This window comes from Lithobates pipiens, unplaced genomic scaffold, assembly GCF_037356315.1.
Source record: "Lithobates pipiens isolate NorthernLeopardFrog02 unplaced genomic scaffold, aLitPip1_a1.2 Scaffold_13, whole genome shotgun sequence".
NCBI lineage: Eukaryota > Metazoa > Chordata > Amphibia > Anura > Ranidae > Lithobates > Lithobates pipiens.
This window is the reverse complement of record NW_027507718.1, coordinates 283,773,092-283,795,523: the sequence shown is the minus strand read 5'-3', so window position 1 is coordinate 283,795,523 and position 22,432 is coordinate 283,773,092. Positions and strand designations below refer to the sequence as shown.

General features: G+C 43.3%; 1 protein-coding gene across 1 annotated transcript in view; it reads left to right on the top strand.

The window, feature by feature from the left end:
- The window catches only part of COL25A1 (collagen type XXV alpha 1 chain), a 586,562-nt gene that overhangs the window by 352,315 nt on the left and 211,815 nt on the right, over nt 1–22,432 (top strand). Inside the window, exon 4 of the mRNA XM_077476703.1 lies at nt 1,106–1,113. Coding sequence (XP_077332829.1) covers nt 1,106–1,113 — 8 coding nt within the window. The remainder of the gene's footprint in view (nt 1–1,105; nt 1,114–22,432) is intronic.

Below are 22,432 nucleotides of genomic sequence, written 5' to 3'. Positions count from 1 at the left end.
TAAAAAAGTCACTGGGAAAAGAGAATTAAAGTTGCATCTGTGGGATCTTTCAGTGAAAACCAGATCACTATATGTAATACACACAGGCTAATTGAAATCATTGATTGGAAAATTCACATTGCTAAAGACAAAAAGTAAAGGTTTAGGCTGGCAATATTGTTTTCATTGTTTCACTAAAAAGGCACATTTTGTAACCGAGAGCAGCCTCATAATATATAATCTTGGAAGAGTAATAATTGCTACTTTGTAATATAATGTAATGTAATATGAAAATGTATTGTCAATGGCCCTAAAACTACCAGTTACTTGCAAAGGTTTTATTTTTGCCCCTGTTGTTGGCCACTTCTAGACACTTAGGCCTCATGCACACTGGACAATTTTGGACATTTTTTTACAGCTGCTGTTTTTGGCTTTTGTTTTTTTCTACAGTCAATAAACTCTCCATGATGTTATTCTATGTGTCAATGCACATATAGGCTGTTGTCATCTGTTTTTGGCTGGGGTGTTTGTTGGCTGTAAAAAAAAAAAAAAAAAATACACATATAGATGACATATAATTACACACATAGGTTGGACTTGATGGACCTGTGTCTTTTTTCAACCTCACCTACTATGTAACTATGTAACTAGAGAAGAGTTTTTCAGCTGTAAAAACACTCTCATGTCAAAAAATGCCTAAAAATGCAGCTAAACACTCAAAAACTTGGCTCCCCAGCATTTTTCTATGTTTTTGGTCCCATTGAAAACAAACACTTAAAAACACTGAAAACGCTAGTGCAGAAACATTGAAAATCTTTGAAAAATTCATTGCAAAGCTACTGGAGTTATTATAATGGATTCAGGATTGGTAAATTATTGTAATGATTACAGTAAGTTAATGATTTTGGTCTTTCTTAAGGCAAAGCCTATTATTCTAAATGGTGATATATCTTCAACATCTAATATACAAGGTAGAAAGGCACAAAATATTTTTTAATAACAGAGAAAGCACATGTTGAACACTACTAGACATGCAGTATATTGCTTTTTTTTTTCTTTTGTGTTATTTTATGAGGTTTCTAATTTTTGTTTTATTTCCTTCTTTTTCTGTTTTATCCCTTCACAGGACCACCTGTAAGTATGATATCTTTTTTGTAACTATTTAATATATTATTGAAGGGTTTGGTGTTTGATGGTATACACTGATATCTCTTTTAATAACGGTTTAAAATAACTGAGTTTAAAAATAAAACTAACATATATTAATACTAAATCACTTAAAATTAGTGATCTTGCAGCTAGAAGAATATATAATAGTTATTGAACTTGGAATTGTGCATAAAAAGAAACATAAATCTGCATCTATGTTAAACAAGGAAAAATGTATCCAACTGATAAGACAATAATGGCAGTCATATAAAATAAAAAACATTTTAATTCCAAATGTAACTTATAACTGTAACTTTCAGCGCTGACATGTCAAATTCTTAACCATCTTTTATAAATGCTGTTTAAATCTGGAATATTTAAGTCCATCAAAACTTGCAGTATAATCAAAAATAACAACTTTCCAAATATATGTTTTGCTTATGATTGCTTGATCATTGATACCATTCAAGGGGGGGTTAGAATCTATGCTAGGTTTTATTGAGTTGAATATGATACATCTCCTTAGAGCAGTCATATTAAAGGCTACTGTAACCTGATATATAGCTTTTATACAGTAGGTTAACCCCCCTGATGGTATTCCCGAGTCTGGCTCGGAGTGGAATTTTTATACAAAAAGCGGTAATCCCGAGCCAGACTCGGGACTGCATCGCTGGATCCAGGAGGACGTTTATTTACCTTCTCCCTCGGATCCAGCGTTGTCTCCCCGCTGTAGGACCGAGCCGTGTCTCGCTCGATCTATCACATCGCCAGGCTCCGTTCCCTGCGAGCGTTGCGACGAACGGGGACGGAAATCGGCGCCAAATTCAAAAAGTGAAACACACAGTATACATACAGTATAATGTAATCTTACAGATTACATTGCTGTATGTAATTATTTCACATCCCCTTTGTCCCTAGTGGTCTGCCCAGTGTCCTGCATGCAGTTTTATATACCCTGTTTCCCCTAAAATAAGACCTAGCGTGATTGTCGATGTTGGCTGCAATATAAGCCCTACCCCCCAAATAAGCCCTACCCTGTTTCCCCAAAAATAAGCCCTACCCTGAAAATAAGACCTACAAGGACTTTAACTAGGGCTTATTTGGGGGGTAAGGCTTATATTGCAGCCATCACCGACAATCACTATAGGTCTTATTTTAGGGGAAACAGGGTAATAAAAACTGTTCTTTCTGCCTGGAAACTGGAGATTGTCCATAGCAGCCAAACTGTCACTTTACATCAAAAATGGTTTTAGACCAGCTAGAAAAAAGCGATAATAAATTGTAATCACTTGCAGAATTGAGCGATAGCGATTTGTGGGGAGATCCGTCATCAAATACTGAAAAGTAATGACAGTGACAATTCTGCAACTGAGCAAATTTCTGTGTTTTTGATTTGATTACATTATTGAATAATTTTTATTATTATTATATTATTATTTGGTACAATTATTTATTATATTATAATTTATGATTTCATTTTTCAAACTTTATTATACCCGGGATGTCTGCTAGACTCTGGTTTGGACAGATTTAAGAGAGTTATTCCTAAGAATTACAGGACTACAATATAAAACGCCAAATTTTCATGCAAAATAATTGTACCACTTTTAGCACCTAAAATCCGAAATAATCATACCGCCAGGGAGGTTAACATACCAATTCTAAATTATATTTTAAAAGAAAAAAAAAAGAAACTTTAATAATTACTCATTGCTACTTTTCCCCTGTTAACGAAGTGAGAAAACATTTAATGGAGTATTCAAATGCAAAATTAGTAGCAGTAGCCATGACATTTATTGAATATATTGGAACCTAATTAAATTTTTAGACATTTGTATGCAGCCCCCATAAACACCGGTAAGATATGGCCGGTTTACATAGTAAGTTATGTTTTTATGCTGATTCAGCTAATCTTAGTATGTTTCAAACCTCCAGTATGTTTTTTTTTTATTAAAAAAAAATCTTACGGATGTTTCAAGTGGGCACAGGTTCCTTGGCTCAACATGCAAATTAGTAATTTTGGAAATTCACCAAGGGGTTAGATAATAAAAGTTTCATTGACTGTAAAGACTAAATTTTACTGAAAGAGTTTAGGAAATTTCACACTGTATTCCTTTACAATTTTTTTCAGTAAAGCGGACAAAAAATGGAGTAGGTAGTGGCAGACCTCACACCCTCAAAATGTATAAGTTGCAATAACTTGATTCTTATTTTATTTCCATGTCCTGGCCATGGCTAAATCAGCAGGGGAACTGTAGGGTGGTGCAACATAAAATCATCTTTCCTCTCTCGTGTCTGGAGATCTGTACAGTAGAAACATAGTTTTGTATTTAAACCAGGCCCATGCTGCCACCAATAGCACAATGACACAAGGACAAGACGGTGTCATCATTTAGGTGTGCCAAGGGCAACATACTGGGGCTGATTTATTAAAACAATAAAACATTGTATGCTCACTTTGCAATGTTAGTGTTCACTTAGCTCAGTAAATAGGGTGAAGCAATGATTGCTTTAATTATCCAGTTTTCTGCAAGCAAAAGTCATTTTTTTCCCCTTAAACATGATTGGTTATTCAACATGAACAAAGTTTCACTTTATTTACTGATGTAAAAATGAACATACACTTTGCAAAGTGAATAACTTTTACTCCTTTAGTATATAAACCCCTGTGTCTAAATACAGCTCTGGTTGTAAGCCAAACATACACTATCGGAAGAATTTACTAAAACTGTATGGTACAAAATCAGGAGCAGCTCTGCATAGAAACCAATCAGCTTCCAGTTTTTGTTTTTTTGTCAAAGCTTAATTGAACAAGCTGAAGTTAGAAGCTGATTGGCTACCATGCATAGCTTCCCCAGATTCTGAGTGCCCTCTCACCCTATATGACAAGAAGTTTGTGGACACCACCTAACACCCAAACACATATGAGCTTGTTGGATATCCTATTCCAAAACCATGGAAATAAATAAACCTTTTACTACTGTACCAGTCACCTCTTTTCTGGGAAGGCTTTCCACATTTTTTAGCATGTCATTGAGACTTTGTGCCCATTAAGTCAAATGGTCAGGTATTGATGTTGGTCTATAAGACCTGGCTTGCAACCAGGATTCCAACTCATTCATAAAGTGTACATAAGGATTAAGGTCAGGTCAATGCAACGCATGTTGCTCTACACCTCAACAAACAATGTTTTAATGAACCTGCCTTTGCACACAAGAATATAGCCATGCTGAAACAAAAAAATGCATTTCACATGTTGCCATGAGGCAGAAAGCACACAATTACAAAAATACAAGTTTTTGTATGCTGACAATTAACAGCACCCTCCATTGCAAACACCTGAACTCAATAACTAGTAAGTCCACTTTATATTTGACCATAAATTGTATGTAGTAGGTAGTGGGGGCCCCTCCATTAGGGGTGCAGGGGCACTGACCCCCTAATCCATGTGCCTATCCCCTTATCTACTTGCAGGGCACCAGACGCATGGATTTCAATGATTTTTTTTCTTTTTTGAAGCACTAATTGGCTTCAAAAAAGGGTGGGCTTGGGGCGCAGAGCACTGCATCCTAAGCCCACCAGTTGTGTGACATTAGCCAATTAATATTCACAATGTCTTCCTGCATCGAGACCTGAGACCCGATTGGTCAGTGAGTCTTAGGACTCCCAGCCAATCAGGTCTCAGGACCCACTTCCTGTCCAGTTGGGAGTAGAAGCAACAGCCCACCTCTTCCATCGGCAAGCTGCAGCAAGTGGAGGGGTGGAGGGGCAGCTTCTAAGAGTCCTACCCTGGATCCAGCACCACCTGTTAAGCTAAGGACATGGGTGGCCCCCTTCCTACCTGACCCATTCGGGCGGGTGAGTGAAGGGGCCAGGGGCAGCTTCCAGGAGCCCGCACCACCTCTGATCACAGCCCACCGTCCGATCACAGCCTTACCGTCCAGCCCCTGCACGAAGGGTGTTGGATTGCGGTTGTGCAAGTGAGGGGGTGCAGGTTTGTTCGCCCCCCCAAAATACTGAACATCAGCCGCCACTGGTAGCTGGGGCTAAAACGTAAAAAACCTGCAATACAACTCCAAATCTTAACTGATACTTTCCACTACCTAGTCAAATTAGAAGATATCACTGTTTTCAAAGTTCAAATGACTGGATGAAATCATCATTTTTTTTTTTTTTGTTTTTATAATAATTGGCTGTAGACCTGTATACATGAAATAAAAATTGCAATGAATGAAAGGATTTGTACAGGAAAGGAATACAGAGTGTTCTCAGGTCACACTTGACCAGTATTTCTTTTTAGATTACAGAAACAGTTCTAAGACTGCAATAGTTTAAAAGTCCACATGCAGTAGAGAGTTGAGTGCGTTCTATAAACATTAACTATGGCTTTTGGCAAATTTAAGCATGGAAAGCAGACAGAGCTCAACCATTTATGGCTTAATTGCAAAACCAATTTTAATAAATGCGGTAGAATTCACAAAACATAGATAAATCATTTTTATCAATGACCTTTCCAGATTTCTGTCCATAAAGTCCCATTTTTTACACTGAGTCCCTCTTTCCTACAGCTGCCTCGATCGGATTTAGAAAGAAAAGTTGGCAAAAGAATTATGGAGTTAGCGGAGCCAGACTAAAGAAATGAAAGCACATATTTTAAAACTCAGTATATGAGGGCCATCTAGTCATATTAGTCAAAGTGATAAATTAGTTTATTATACTGATTTAAATCAGTTTGGTGATCTCAGCCTCTGCTTACTGAGAACTGTAATCATTTTAGTCATTGCTTTTTATATACTGCAGAGCCTTTTTACAAAAACTGGAACAAAGGACAGCAGAGATGCCAGCCACATCAGTCAGATTCCTGTCTTTTTTTAGACAATAAAAATTAACAGTACCAATAGACTACTATCCCACTTTTGTACCAATTTCCTAAACCCCAGTGTTTGTAAATAGAAAAAAATCACTCAAAAAGAGTGTGCGTCCTCTATGGGGCATTGGGTTGCTGGCACTCAATATTAGTACGAGAGTAAAGAACTAATTTCTTAAAAAATATATTTATTTATAGTTGAAAGCTATAAAATTACTAACTATGACATATACCAACAACATCTAAAATGGATGTACATTGAAGATGTTGGAAATATACACATTAAACCAATTCTATCAGAAAATAATAATACACAATAGAAATAACCCAATGTTTCAAGGTGTTTTGGAAGTAAACCTCTTCTTCGGGGGTAGTGGGTTTAATCACGTCAAAGTGTGTGTCATGTATATTATAGATAGACTCTGTAGCATCGAGTGGGAGATCGATCTGCCACAGCTCCTCAGGGACCAAGTGACAACAGGGACAAATAGAGGTGGAAGTAAGGGGGGAAAAAGACCAAGAGGCAGAAGAAAGCTCCAAAGATAGACCCTAGGTCCCCCAGATGGGCAGTAGGCCACAGCTGCCACAGTACGTCCACAAATGGCACCCCCTACAATACACGTCCCACTCCGTGAAGGGGGTAAACCAGGACCAAAAATAAAGGAAATGGTCCTCCACCTCTTCCAAGTCACCTCAATCCTGACTTGCAGTGTATGTAACCACAGGTATAGAGAGACAAAAAGAGACCATGCTTGAGTGATCAGTCTGGGGGTAGAATGAAGGTTATAACATAACCTCCTTCAGCTGTGTTTGTAAATCAACCCTTATGTGGCTTATAAAATAATATAGTGCTTAGAGTTGGGGCAGCACTTGATATACTGTATATCAGTTCCTGCCCTTGAGGTGCTTACCATCAGTGACATCAGTGCCCTTGAGGTGCATACCATCAGTATCAGAACACACATCAGTCCCTGCCCTTGAGGTGCTTACCATCTATGGTCCCTATCTCGCATACATATACTAGGACCAGTTTAGAAAGGAGACAATATTCCTGCCAGCTATATTTGAAGTGTGGGAGGAAACCCACATAAGTAAAAGAAGAACATGCAGATATTGGCTTCACTGAAATTCAAACTGAGAACCCCAGTGCTGCGAGACATACATGCTAACCTCCAAGCCACTGTGTTGCCACTACACAATTTTATAACAGTAACCAATGCCTTCCTTAAGGTGGAACTACACTACTCAGTGCAAATATGTGTTTAAATCCATTTCTTTAAAATCTCAACCCTTTACTTCACTGTGTCATGGCAGGTGCAAAAAGCTGTACATCTGTGTCACACATAATGAGAAATTGGGAAGTCTCCAACATTTTTCTTATTACCCTGCCAAAACAGATTATTGTTAAGGAAATATTTAAAAGAAATGACCCTGTGTTGTCAATGCAACACTTATATGATGTTTTATTATTTATCTACGGTATATTTTTCAATTGTTCGATGTTTTGTGATATTTCACAAATATATTTGCATTCACTAGAGGAGGCACCTATCTTTTCTTTAAGGAGAATTCAATGAAACATGGAAATCTCCTATTTTTAATTACAAGCAACAGTGGGAAACATATGCCACCATTGTTTGCATTTCATGGTGAATGAAAGTTCAAAGATAAAGATAATTTTTTTGATTATGTAGTACAGAATACAGGCTTCTTTAATTCATTATTACTGAGTTATATGCAATTGCTTTCAGGTGAATGGATGTTGGAAAAAGCGGCCGCAGCAATAACCCTCCTATAATCTTCCCTATTTTCAGCTAGCCCTCATTTTTGCTAGTGTCCTTAAGTGATGGACCTCTTATCTTTACTGAGAAGCTTGCCTTCTTCTATGGAGTTTTTTTTTCCATCTCTGGATGATATGGGACCAGTTTATTATGTTGCTTTACACTGACTCCTGCTGTAGGCGCTCCCTTTGGCATGTAGTTCCGCGTGTGGCGTTATACACAGGGTGCTTTACAGGTCCAGCGTCATGGTCTGCCTGGTGCAGAGCTCAGTTTCTGAAGGACCCTGTGGGGGTATGCCCATTGTAGAGGGTCAAGACAGAAAGCAGTTGATCACAGATTGTTCCTGAGTAGTGGGTAGTGTAGTGAGGGTGTAAGCCCTTTAAATGTTTCCCAGGATGCCCAGTCTCCCCTTTGGGGTATGGTGACCTCTATCCATCCTTCCATTGGTGTGGTGATGGCTCCAGGGTTGCCTTGGTGTGGTGGCATTGGCACCATCTTAAATTCTAAAAGCTCACCTAGTGTGATGCTATTGTACCCCTCTTCCTGAGTGGTGCATTAATGAGATCATGCGAACGGGTGCTACTCAGCAGTTACTGCACTTGCACACTTTGCGTCTTCCTCTTTAGAGAAGAGATGCTGGCTAGACAACATCTACTGGTTTTCTTGCTCTGAAAGCACATTGAGGCACTAGTGCAAAGATCATGAGTATCTCATCAGAACATTTTGTTCACAGGTATGACAGATCATAATTGGAGACATAAAGGGTTGGATGTCCTCACTAGCTGAGGCTCAGCCTGGGAGTGGTAGTACATTAATTAGCTCTCTGATGCGTTCCCCCATTCTGATGTCCCTACTTTTTCTGCTCATTTATCTGGCCACACCAGACTTCCTAACTAGAGAGGAATTTTCTGTCACAATGTCAGAGTTTACGGGCTGAATTTATTAGCCTTTTTGAGGCCCTAGACAGCAGGGGTCACAGCCATGCCTCTTCAATTTTGGTTTCTGAATTAGTCTTTGACTTTGCCCTTGAGCCAGACAATGCAAGAAAAGAGGGTGTCAGCTGAAAAAAAACCCTTACTTTCTGAGACACTGGATTAGGATGATATCTTTGCTACAGACGTTTCTTCCAATCTTAGCTACTTGCTTACTGGTCACTTAAACCCCCCTCCTGCCCAGACCAATTTTTAGCTTTTATCGCTGTCATGCTTTGAACAACAGTTGTGCGGTCATGCAACACTGTACCCAAATTAAATTTCTATAACTTTTTTTCACACAAATATAGCTTTCTTTTGGTGGTATTTAATCACCACTGGGGTTTTTATTGTTTGCTAAACAAACAAAAAAAGACGGAAAATTTTGAAAAAAGATATCATGTTTCAGAATTTGTTGCATTTTGCAAGCAGGTAATTTTTCTCCCTCATTGATATGCGCGGATGAGGCGGCACTGGTGGGCAATGATAGGCTGCATTGGTGGGTACTGAAAGGCTGCACTGATGGGCACTGATAGGCACAGATAAGCTAGCACTGACAGCCACTGATAAGATGGCACTGATGGGGCCTGATGGATTGCACTGATGGGTGGCATCGATGGACACTGAAGGGCACTGATAGGTGTTACTGATAGGAACCACTGATAGAGGGCACTGATGGGCACTGATAGATGGCACTGATGGGTGCTGGTAGGTGACACTGATGGGCGGCACTGTTGATGAGGCACTGATTGGTGACATTTATAGGTGGCACTGTGAGCACTAATAGGTGGCACTGTGGCACTGATGGGTGGCACTGTAGGCACTGGTAGGTGGCGCTGGTGGGCACTGGTAGGCGGTACTGTTATGCACTGGTAGATGGCACTGGTGGGCACAGATGACACCCGCGGCTGCTCTCCTTGATCGGGACCGATGTCCCTCTGTTAGCCGCCGGTGATCGGCTGTTTTTTTTCTCCTCACACTATCAGCGATTACCGGCTCTGTTTACATCACATGATCAGCTGTCATTGGCTGACAACTGATCGCGTGGTAAGGGGGTTGGATCGACCCCTTACTTCGATTTGTGATCCAGCGAGGTAGGTGGCATTGGCACCTACCTTGTCTGAATGGACACAGGGAGCTGTGGCTCGGCCTGGGTGCCCCCATAGCAAGCGGCTTGCTGTGGGGGCACTCAATAGGAGGGTTGGGGACAGAAGTACTGAAGAGGGACCCGAGAAGAGGAGGATCTGGGCTGCTCTGTGCAAAACAACTGCACAGAACAGGTAAGTATATAACATGTTTGTTATTTTAACTAAAAACAATGAGACTTTAGTATCAATTTAAAGCTAAACTCTCCCTAATATGGTAGGTTTCTCCCACAGCACTGGACATATCAAAGCCCTTTTCTCCACAATTGTGGTTCTTATGAGGGATTGTTGGGCTGCAGAGCAGTCCTGAACACACTTTCAGTGCAGGGAACTTGGTTGTCAGAGGAAGCTTACATTCTCATCAACATTTTGGAATTCCTGGCGATTTGGTTGCTCTCTCAATGTTGGACTCTTTCATTGCATGGACATCGGATGAGAATTTGATTGTTCTTTCAGTGCTGGACTCTTTCATTGCATGGACAACTGATGAGAATTTAGTTGAACAGTGCCACAGCCATGGTCTACATTCAACATCAACATCACACTGCTTTAAAGGAAGCAGACTTGATCCTCAAGGGGCTCTCACGCTTTTATGGTGGACTCTGATGATGGTTCTCTTGATTTATGTCTTCTACCCCTCCAGATTCTCCCTCATCTACTGTGCAGGATTGAGAATGAGGACATTCATTACACCAAATTGGCTAGGAAGGCATGGTACTCAGACATACTCAAGCTCCTGGCAGATGCTCCACAGTCCCTTCTGTATCATCCGGACCTTCTGTTTAAGGGGTCAGTGTTTCATCCTGCTTCTCAGTTGAAATTACAGTCCTCAAGGACAAGGGCATTTCAAATACAGTCATAACTACCCTCTTGAAGGCTAGGAAGTCAGCTTCTTTAAAAGTCTACCATTGCACCTGGAAGGCCTATTATTTGTAATGCATCTCAAGGAACTTTCACTGTATACAGTAGTCCATGTGATATAGTCTGTCCTTCCACCTGGTCTGGACCAACATTTGGCCTTGAGTACTGTTGAGGGACAAATCTTGGCCTTGGCCATTCTGTGTCAGAAGCCTTTGGTCTCTCACACTTTGGTTAAGGTCTTTGTTCAGGGAGTGGCTCACATTTCTCTACCTGTTTGTTTCCCTGTGGTTCCTTGGGAGATCAGTTTGGTTTTCCCAGCATTACAGAAGCCAAGTTTTGTACCTATAAGGGATATTACCTTTTCTGACCTTTCTGGAATAGGGGTGGCTTTTCCTCTGTGTGGAGAATCTCTGAGTTAGCAGCCTTATCCTGTAAAGAGCCTATGTTGTGTTGCAGAAGGACAAAATCATTTAGGGGCTTAAGGCCTCTTTCCTCACAAATATGGTGTCTGCCTTACACTTTAACCGGAATATTGTCCTTTTTTCCATAAGTTTTGCTTCACAAGGGTTTACCTGATTTTCGCACCATCATTGCTGTGTAGATCAGACAAGTTATCATTAGAGCCTATAGTCTAAAGGATTTGGTTTCTTCCTTCCCTGTTAAGACACACTCTACCAGATGTGTTATTGTTTTATAGGCTTTTTAGCATCAGGCATCTGTTTCTCAAATTTGCAAGTCTGCAACCCGGGCTTCTGTTTGCATTACCAACAGAAGAGGATTATAATTTATTTTTATCGTTCATTCATTTTAGCTCAAATATCATTTTAGTGTCACCATATATACACCTGGTTCTGAATTTGGACATTTTACTTTGAAATACAAAATTCAAACTGAATCTTTCAAAAAAGCAATGTATTTCAAATGTATGTCATGTCAGCGCACATAAATTCAAGTTGCTTTAACACTTTACAGGCATACCCCACTTTTAAGTACACAATGGGGTATATTTACTAAAGCTAGAAAGTGCATAATTAGGCTCACTTCTGCATAGAAACCAACGAGCTTCTAACCCCATTTTGTTCAAATAAGCTTTGCTAATAAAACCTGGAAGCTCATTGGTTTCTATGCAGAAGTGAGCCTGATTTTGCACTTTCCAGCTTTAGTAAATAAACCCTATTGTGTATTTAAAAGTGGGGTATGCCTGTATATTCTGGTGCGAACCATTGAGTCTGTGAATGTTTTGGAGAGATTTGACTTTAAAAGTTTATGTAAAAGCTTTGGATATGTCACAGTTCATGAGTCAGAAGTTTTATTATTGATTTGCCTAGTCAGCGCACTAGAGGAAATTTTCACCCTTTACACAGTTATAATACTTTTTTGTTACAAAAAAGGAACACTTGTTGAATTGACTTAAATTACATACTGCAGGTCAGCAGACCCAAAATATAGTATGCAGGAGTTATTTTCCAGTTCATCATAACTCCAGTAATTGGTGCAAACAGATTCAGAGAAAACAATGGATGTTCTCATATCCAAGCACAGAATACACTTCTACACAAATTGCATACATGTGATTGCAAATGATTAATGGGAAGTTTTTTTTTTTTTCAAATATTCATACATATTGATATTATTTATTGGAAGCTAATAAAATTCCCAAATATGTTAAAATGTAAACAAGATAGATTCTCTATTAGCCCTTGTACACACGGTCGGACATTCCGAAGGAAAATGTCCGATCGGACCGTGTTGTTGGATAATCCGACCATGTGTGGGCTACATCGGACTGTTTCCGTCGGAATATCCGACCGACAATGTTTTAGAGCTGGGATGTAAAATTTTCCGACAACATGATCCGATCGGACTTTGTCCGATCATAGGGATGAGCTTCGTGTTAGAGTCGACGTACGTTCGACTCGAACATCGGCTGTTCGCCCGTTCGGCGAATTCCGAACGTTATGGGCCATTCGCTCCAAATTTGTGTGGCGCTCACGGCCCACAATGCACTGCGTCATCACAGTGCATTGCTGGCTCATGATTGGCCAAGCATGCTCTGTGACCCCGCATGCTTGGCCAATCACAGCGCCAGCAGCGAGGAGAGCCATGATTGGCCACAGGCAGGATGCCTGTGGCCAATCATAGCTCAGGCTGTGTAGTACACGCCCCACACTATATAAGGCCGCCAGCGCGGCGGCCTTGTGTAGTGTGTTGGCGTCTGAAGCAGTTAGTGGGTGTTCTGTGTACCTTCAACACAGTACACACCGATCATTATCGGCCGATTTTCGATCTTGCTCTTCTGTAGTGGTTGTTGTCTGCTTGCCCTGACCGCAGTATACACCGCTATATTCACCTCACCTATATAGCTAGTGATCTATCTTTTATAATAGAGCTTGCAGTCAGTAGTGTTAGGAGCTTGTGCGTGCTGTCTGCGTGCTCTGTACCCAGTACACACCGCTATATCCACCTACATAGCTCTTCTCTATTTGAGCCCACTTGCCATCTGCAGGAGTTATTGGAAGTTGTGTGTGCCTCCAGCACAGCACAGTATACATCTGTATATACCCCTTTATCTCTGGTGTTCTATAGTAAAGGCATCTGCAGGAGTTAGTGGGTTTTTTGTGCCTCCAGCACAATATACACCTGTATCTACCCTTTATTGCTGTTCTCTAATAGAGCCATCTGCAGGGCTTAGTGGGTGTTGTGTGACTCAATTACAGTATACCCCTTTATCTGTGGTGTTCTATAATAAAGGCATCTGCAGGAGTTAGTGGGTGTTGTGTGACTCCAGCACAATATACACCTGTATCTACCGTTTATTGCTGTTCTCTAATGGAGCCATCTGCAGGGCTTAGTGGGTGTTTTGTGACTCCATTACAGTATACCCCTTTATCTCTGGTGTTCTATAAAAAAGGCATCTGCAAGAGTTAGTGGGTGTTGTGTGCCTCCAGCACAATATACACTACCCAACTGCTGTTTTACCCAACTCCCTTCAGGCCATTACCATGTCTGGAAGGTCAGCAAGGAGAGGCAGACAGGCGCGAGCCGATAAAAGAGGGCAAGCAGGCTCTGTGTCTAGAGACAACAGTGCTGGTCGTGGATGCGGTGCATTGTCATCAGCACGTGGCCATGGGACACGCTTGTCCTTCTTTTCGGCAGCTGGACATGTTGAACCGCAACATGCCAACGACTTGGTAGAGTAGATGACCAAGCCCTCTTCATCCTCCTCATCCTTTCTCACCCAGTCTCAGGGTACTAGCAAAGCAGCTGCCAACGCATCGTCTTCCCTCCTCTCAAGGTCATCATCAGTGACTCCTTCCCTAGACCCACCACGTCCTCCTGAGGAGTCTCCTGAACTCTTTGAGCACAGTGTTGGGTACATGCTCCAGGAGGATGCCCAGTGTTTTGTAGGCTCTGATGATGACACTCAGCTAGAGGAAGGCAGTAGCGTGAGTGCAAAGAGAGGGGATGCTCAAGAAGGACAGCAATCTGGCAGTCATGTTCCACAAGCTGCAGCATACTGCCAGGTTTGCTACAGCGATGAAGAAGGAGGGGATGATGAGGGCACTGACTCCACGTGGGTGCCTGGTAGGAGAGAGGAGGAGGAGGAGGAGGAGGAGGAGAAGGCACATGTCCAACGAGGCAGGATGCCCTCCGGGGGCCAGCTTAGGGGCAGCACACCGACTGAATCACACCGCAGAGCTCCGCCTGTGCAGGGCGCTGCCTCTGCGCGTTATTCTAAAAGTTCTTTGGTGTGGGCCTTTTTTGAGACGAGTGCATCAGATCGCACCGCTGCTATTTGCAACATATGTCTCAAGCGTATCTCGCGTGGCCAAAACATCAGCCGCTTGGGCACCACGTGCTTGACCAGACATATGTTGACCTGCCATGCAGCTCGTTGGCAAGCATACCTCAAAGACCCACACCAAAGAACAAAGCGGACCTCTCCTTGCTCCTCATCAGCTGGCATCTCCAACCCCACTAGACCTTCAGTCCTCTCTGAAACCTGCTCTGAGAGGAATGAAAGTGTAGAATTAGGTGTGTCACAGACAAGTGCTTCCGGGCACTCTGCTAGCAGTACACCCACGTCCGATTATAGCAGGCAAATGTCCCTGCCCCAGCTGCTGGACCTGCGAAAGAAGTTCACTCCCAGCCATCCACATGCCCAGCGGTTGAATGCTATCTTGGCTAAATTGCTAGCACTTCAACTGCTGCCTTTTCAGTTGGTAGACTCGGCCCCCTTCTGTGAGTTTGTACAATGTGCGGTTCCTCAGTGGCAGGTCCCCAAACGCCACTTTTTCTCACGGAAGGCGATTCCGGCTCTCTACTGGCATGTGGAAGGCAATGTCCTTGCCTCGCTGGACAGGGCGGTCAGCGGTAAGGTGCATATTACCGCTGACTCATGGTCGAGCAGGCATGGACAGGGACATTACCTGTCTTTCACGGCCCATTGGGTCACTCTTCTGGCAGCTGGGAATGATGCAGGACAAGGTGCAGTAGTGTTGGAGGTTGTTCCGCCACCACGCCTCCAAAATGCTACTATTGGTTGTGACACACCTCTCTCCTCCACCCCCTCCTTTTCTTCTTCCTCCGTGGCCTCTTCCAGTGCTCTGTCCTCAGAACCAGCGGTGCTCCGTAGGCGTTCCAGGGGCTACGCAAGTACGCAGGCAAAACGATGCCATGCCGTGCTTGCGCTGGTTTGTTTGGGGGACAGGAGCCACACTGGGGAGGATGTTTTGTCAGCTCTGCAGGGGCAGGCCGAGAGGTGGTTGACGCCACGCCAGCTTAAGCCAGGAATGGGGGTTTGTGACAATGGCACCAACCTCCTCTCCGCCCTCCGACAGGGACAACTGACCCATGTGCCCTGTGTAGCTCACGTCCTTAACCTGGTGGTGCAGCGGTTCTTGGGCAGGTACCCCGGCTTACAGGATGTCCTGAAGCAGGCCAGGAAAGTGTGTGTGCATTTCCGCCGATCATTTAATGCCTGTGCTCGGCTGGCTGAGCTCCAAAAGGAGTTGAACCTGCCCAAGAACCGCCTTATATGTGACATGCCCACCAGGTGGAACTCAACGTTGGCCATGCTGCAGCGGCTGCACACGCAGCAGAGGGCCATCAATGAGTACCTGTGCGACTACGGCACCAGGACAGGGTCAGGGGAGCTCGATTTTTTCTCACCACGCCAGTGGGGCATGATCAGGGATGCATGCACTGTCCTGTCACCGTTTGAGGAGGCCACAAGGATGGTGAGCAGTGACAGTGCATGCATCAGTGACACTGTACCTCTTGTCCACCTCTTGGAGCATACGCTGCGTGGAATAATGGACAGGGCACTTGAGGCAGAACAGAGGCAGGAAGAGGAGGACTTCCTTGCCTCTCAAGGCCCCCTTTATCCAGACAGTGTTCCTGCTGTGCCACCCATCACACAGGAAGAGGAGGAGGAGGAAGAAGAGGAGGAGGAGGATGATTGTGTCAGCATGGAGGTGGAGGCTGGCACTCAGCATCAGCAGCAGCAGCAGCAGTCTTGTAGGGATGATTTACAGTCCCAAGAAACACGTGGACTTGTACGTGGCTGGGAGGAGGTAGCTGCGGATCATGTTGTCCTTAGTGACCCAGAGGACTCCGGACCGAATGCCTCAGCTAACCTACGCTGCATGGCCTCCCTGATCCTGCAAAGCCTGCGGAAGGATCCTCGTATTCTTCGGATCAAGGAGAGGGACCATTACTGGCTGGCCACTCTCCTTGATCCACGGTACAAGGGTAAGGTTGCCGACCTTATCTTGCCATCGCAGAGGGAGCAGAGGATGAGACATCTCCGGGAGGCCTTGCAGAAAGGTCTGTGCAACACGTTCCCAGAGACTGGGAAGTTACAAACTCCTGGTCCTGGACAACGTGTTGCTGAGGCATCGGTCAGAAGGAGCGGTGGAGAAGGTGGCCGTCTGACTGATGCTTTCAGACAATTTTTTAGTCCGCAGCCCCAAGGTATGATCGGTTCCAGCAACCATCGCCAGCGTCTGATTTACATGGTGCAGGAATACCTAGGGGCAAGGTCAGACTTGGACACCTTTCCCACCGAAAATCCTCTGGCTTACTGGGTCTTGAGGATGGATCACTGGCCAGAGCTTGCACAGTATGCAATTGAGCTACTGGCCTGTCCTGCATCCAGCGTTATTTCGGAACGCACCTTCAGTGCTGCTGGTGGCTTTGTTACCGATCACAGGGTGCGCCTGTCCACCGAATCAGTTGATCGACTGACCTTCATCAAGATGAATCAGTCTTGGATCACCCACAGCTACCAAGCACCTGAAGCTGATGTAACCGAATAATTTTTTTTTAAATATCACATCCCTTCAAGACTGCCTATGCTGATGCTGAGTGACTGTCTGGTTCTGGTTCTGGGTGATGCCATCAGCCCAATTTTTCTGCCCCTGTTTAACAGGGGCGTTTAATTAAAATTTTTGATGCAATGCTTTGCAGCAGGGCTAATTCCTGCAATAAAAATAGAGTATATGGGAGAGGTTGCAGTGTGGTGGCACCAGCACCAGTGCCTAAGGCCCAATTTTTCTGCCCCTGTTTAACAGGGACATGTAATTACAATTCTTGATATAATATTTCACAGGTGGCCCTGTTTCCTGTGCCCACCCAGAGTAACTGTGAGGACTTATAGTGTTGTGGCACCAGCACCACAACCACCAAAGGTCAATTTTTCTACCACTGTTCAACAATGGCATGCAATTACAATTCCAGCGCCCACCAAGAGTCACTTTGAGGGCTTACAATGTTGTGGCAAAACCAACACCTTGTTCCGCCATTTCTGCAGAGCATATAGGGCAGGCCCCTACTTTCAAACATCCAACTTACAAACATCTCCTACGTGCAAACGGAAGGAGACAACAGCAAGTGAGATGAAAAAAGATGGACGACAAAACAAATTATACAGGGGTGATAACCCTTTCCTATGTTTTCCAAAAAGCTTAAAAATAGTTTTTTTGACTGGAGCTACACTTTAAAAATGTACCAGTTGAAAATTACAAACAGATTCAACTTAACACAACAAACCTACACAGTCCCTGTCTTGTTTGCACCGCCTGTATACTGCTGTTCTGAGTATATAGGGCCTGGGGGCCACACGCATTTCCTTTTTTTAATATGGGTACGGGGTTCCCCTTAATATGCGTACAAGACCCAAAGGGGCTGGTAATGGGCAGAGAGGGCTACCCATGCCATTTTTCTCAATGGTTTTCAACCATATTGCAGGAACCAGATATAACATTAAAACCGCAAGCAGTTTTCAATGATGTTATTTCTGTTCAATGTCATTTTGTGCAGGACTGTTCTAAACACGGGAAACACATGGCACTTCACAGGCATACTACAGACACCCCCCAGGCACCATATTTAAAGGAATATTTCACTTTTTTTTCACTTTAATCGTCATTAAAATCAGTGCTCCCGCCAAAACGGCCATTTTTAAAAACATTTTAGGCATTGACCCATGTCCCCTGGGGCAGGAGCCAGGTCCCCAAACACTTTTTAGGACAGTATCTTGCATATTAGCCGTTAAAATTAGCACTTTTAATTTCGAACGTTCGAGTCCCATAGACTTCAATGGGGTTCTAAAGTTTGTACGAATTTGGGGTCCGTTCGAAAGTTCTGGTGCGAACCGAACCGGGGGGGTGTTCGGCTCATCCCTATCCGATCATTTGTAGAGAATTCCGATTGGACGCGCAGGCTCAGGCCAAATTCCTAGACCAAAGCTATTGGCTACTAGCCTGAACGTAGTCCCGTTGTAACGAAATAACGTCATCACGTGACGTACGATTTTCCGACAACTTTGTCCGACCGTGTCTATGCAACACCGGACAAAATCCGTCGGACAAAATCTGACGGATTTTGTTGTCGGAATGTCTGACCGTGTGTACAAGGGCTAACAGTGATTCTCAACCAGGGTTCCTCCAGAGGTTGCTAGGAGTTCCTTCAGTATTGGGCAATTTCTGCCTTTCAGATAAGTTCCCACCGTTACCATTGATCCTTTTAGCTATCTGTAAGGAGGTAATTCTTCCCAATGACCACAAGTGTAAGGACCATTCCTCTCACTGACCATCACACTAATGTATCCAGAGTTGTAAATTTTGCATTTTTAGCAGGGGTTCCTCGAGACCAGAGAACTATTTCAAGGGTTCCTCTGTGTTGAAAAGGTTGAGAAAGGCTGCTCTATAACATAAACTAGTACACTAATGTCAAATACTTTAATAAATTGTGTTAAAATCTTGTCCCACGGGGAACTGGGGTATGACACATTAAAGCAGAGTACATATACTGAACATGTCATTGACAAGTACAAATGAAGCACCTGGCCTGATTGCTCATTTAATTAGCTTTTGGGTGCTTGTTTACAAAGCTGCAAAAAATGCTTGAATGATTGCAAGAAGCCTAATTAACATATCAACCCTGCTATAAACATTGTCAGAGAATGCATTGATAGCAGTTGTCAAGGCTGTACTTTCTTCTGACTAATAGTTTGCAACCTACTCGTTATGTAATCTAAATTTCATGTTTCAATCTTTACATACAATTAAAGCCACATTCAGTTAAACAATTTAGATCATAAAAGGCAAACCTGGTTTCATCCTAATGCTAAACCATTTAAATGTAAGCATAGTTGAAGTTCAAATAAATAAAACATCTTATATGTCAAAGGAATTTTGGGTTTGTTCAGCCTGTGGGCTGTCACCAATTTGGTGCTAAGAAATCTAGTGGTTTCTTGTGGTTTCACCACCATGCCCAAAGCCTGCTGATTGGAGAATGAAGGAGCAGCAGCATACACTATATTACCAAAAGGTTAATGACCCCTGCCTTTACACGCACATGAACTTTAATGGCATCCCAGTCTTAGTCTGCAGGGTTCAATATTGAGTTGGCCCACCCTTTGCAGCCATAATAGCTTCAGCTCTTCTGGGAAGGCTGTCCACAAGGTTTAGCAGTGTGTCTATGGGAAGGTTTGACCATTCTTCCAGAAGCGCATTTGTGAGGTCAGGCACTGATATTGTACAAGGAGGCCTGGCTTGCAGTCTCCGCTCTGATTCATCCCCAAAGGTGTTTATCAGGTTGAGGTCAGGACCAGTCAAGTTCCTCCAACCAAAACTTGCTCATCCATGTCTTTATGAACCTTGCTTTGTGCACTGGTGTGCAGTCATGTTAGAATAGGAACAAGCCATCCCCAAACTGTTCCTCCAAAGTTGGGAGCATGAAATTGTCCAAAATGTCTTGGTATGCTGACGCCTTAAGGGTTTCCTTTATTGGTACTAAGGAGTCAAGCCCAATCCCTGAAAAATAACCCCACACCATAATCCCCCCTTCATCAAATGATTTGGACCAGTGCACAAGTGCAGAGCGAGTTGGGGTGGAGGAACTTGACTAGCCAAGTAGAACACCTTTGGGATGAATTAGAGTGGAGTATGCAAGCCAGGTCTTCTCATCCACATCAGTACCTGACCTCACAAATGTGCTTCTGGAAGAATGGTCAAACATTCCTATAGACACACTCCTAAAACTTGTGGACAACCTTCCCAGAAGAGTTGAAGCTGTTATAACTGCAAAGGGTGGGCCAACTCAATATTGAACCACGAAGACTGGGATGCCATTAAAGTTCATGTGAGTGTAAAGGCAGGTGTCCAAATACTTTTGGTAATATATTGTACTTATAAATTATAAATCTGCTTTTGCCTTCAATCAGTATATTCCCTATCAGTATATTTGACTGTAGCAGAGCCTAAGGCCGCGTACACACGGGCGGACTGTTCGCCCAACTTTGTCCGCTGAACAGTGTTTCAGCGGACAGTCCGCTCGTGTGTGGGCTTCAGCGGACTGTTTCAGCGGACAGTCTGACGAACAAAGTTTTTCGGAATTTCCGTAAGACAGTCCGCTGAAACTTGGTTTCAGCGGACAGTCCGCTCGTGTGTAGGCTTGTTCGACAAACTAAGTTTCGCGCATGCTCAGAAAGGATTTACACGGCGAAGGTTGCATTGCAGTGTATTGGACGTCGAATTTCTCGTCCCGTCGTACGCGCCGTTCACGTCATCGCGCACGCTTTCAGTGGACTGTTCATTCATCGTGTGTGGTCAAGTCCGTTCATGCACATTTTGAGCGGACTGTTTGTCGGATTGTTTGACGAACTAAGTTGGGCGAACAGTCCGCCCGTGTGTACGCGGCCTAATTGGTGTCTACTACTGCCTCTCCCTCTCTCCGTTGTGCAGGAATGACAGCACCAACCGAGCTAGTGGAGACAGCAACTACCCAGGAGTAAGAGATAGACATACAAGTTCTGGGCGATAGCACAGGGGTATATAAGTGCATTTTATATGTTTTTTGCAGTTTTCACAAAAAAAAATAAAAATAAAGGATTTTATACCATGTTGGCCTTTTTGTCTTTCCCTGTGGCCTTTGTGTGATGAAGCACATTTTTAAAAGGAGTTGCGGAAGAGGCTTGTGGATTAAACCCCTTGAGGGAAAAAGACAAATTTGACCCACTTTTTATAGGAAGGGGTCAAAATATCTAGTGAGTTCTCCCAGGTATGGAGTCATCACATGTGGAGTAAAAACACTGAGAGTTGTGGAGCACAGTGTACAATATTGACATTGGCAGGGAAATTGAGTGAAGTGGATTGTCTTAAAGTGGTTGTAAAGGCAGAAGGTGTTTTTTTTTAATCTTAATGCATTACATGAATTCTATGCATTAAGATAAAAAGCCTTGTGTGTGCAGCAGCCCCCCCCCCCCCATACTTACCTGTGCCCCTTCTCAATCCAACGATATCCACGCGTGCCTCAGTCCTTCTGGTTGGCTGAGACACAGCAGAGGTAACATTGGCTCCCACTGCTGTCAATCAAAGTCAGTTAGCCAATGAGGAGAAAGAGGGTGCGAGGCCGACCCGCGGCTCTGTGTCTGAATGGATACATGTATCTGCGGCTTTGCTCGGGTGCCCCCATAGCAAGCTTCTTACTGTTGGGGCACTTAACAGGGGGGAGGGCCCAGGAGCACTAAAGAGGGACCCAGGAACAGGAGGATCTGGGCTGCTCTGTGCAAAACCACTGCATAAAGGAGGTGGGTATAACATATTTGTTATTTCTATAGAAAAAAAAACGGGACTTTACAATCACTTTAACGGTGATCACATAATTATTAAATGGATTGCATCACGGAACACTTTTTCTGAAGCACTGGACACTTTTTATTAGTTTAATTTTCAGAATATTTCATTTTTAATTGTAGAAAAGAAACCTTATTTGTGCCTGCACAGGGTGGTATATTTGGCTAAGTTCACATTTATAAATTACATGTTACATGTTACTCCTGGATTTTGTTACGTTACTCCTGGATTTAGGGTGCAACATGTATCATGTTTCTAAGCATTCCCCTTCCCTCAGACTCAATGATGTTGAGATCAGGGCTCTGTGGGGGCAAAACCATAATTTCAGGACTCCTTGTTCTTCTTTAAGCTGAAGATAGTTCTTAATGGCATTGACTGTATGTTTGCAGTCATTGTCCATCTGCAGAATATGTTGGGGGCAAATCACACACCTCCCTGATGGTGTGGCATGATGGATAAATATCTGCCTGTATTTCTCAGCATTGAGGACATCATTGATCCTGACCAAATCTCCAACTCCATTTGCGAAAATGCAGCC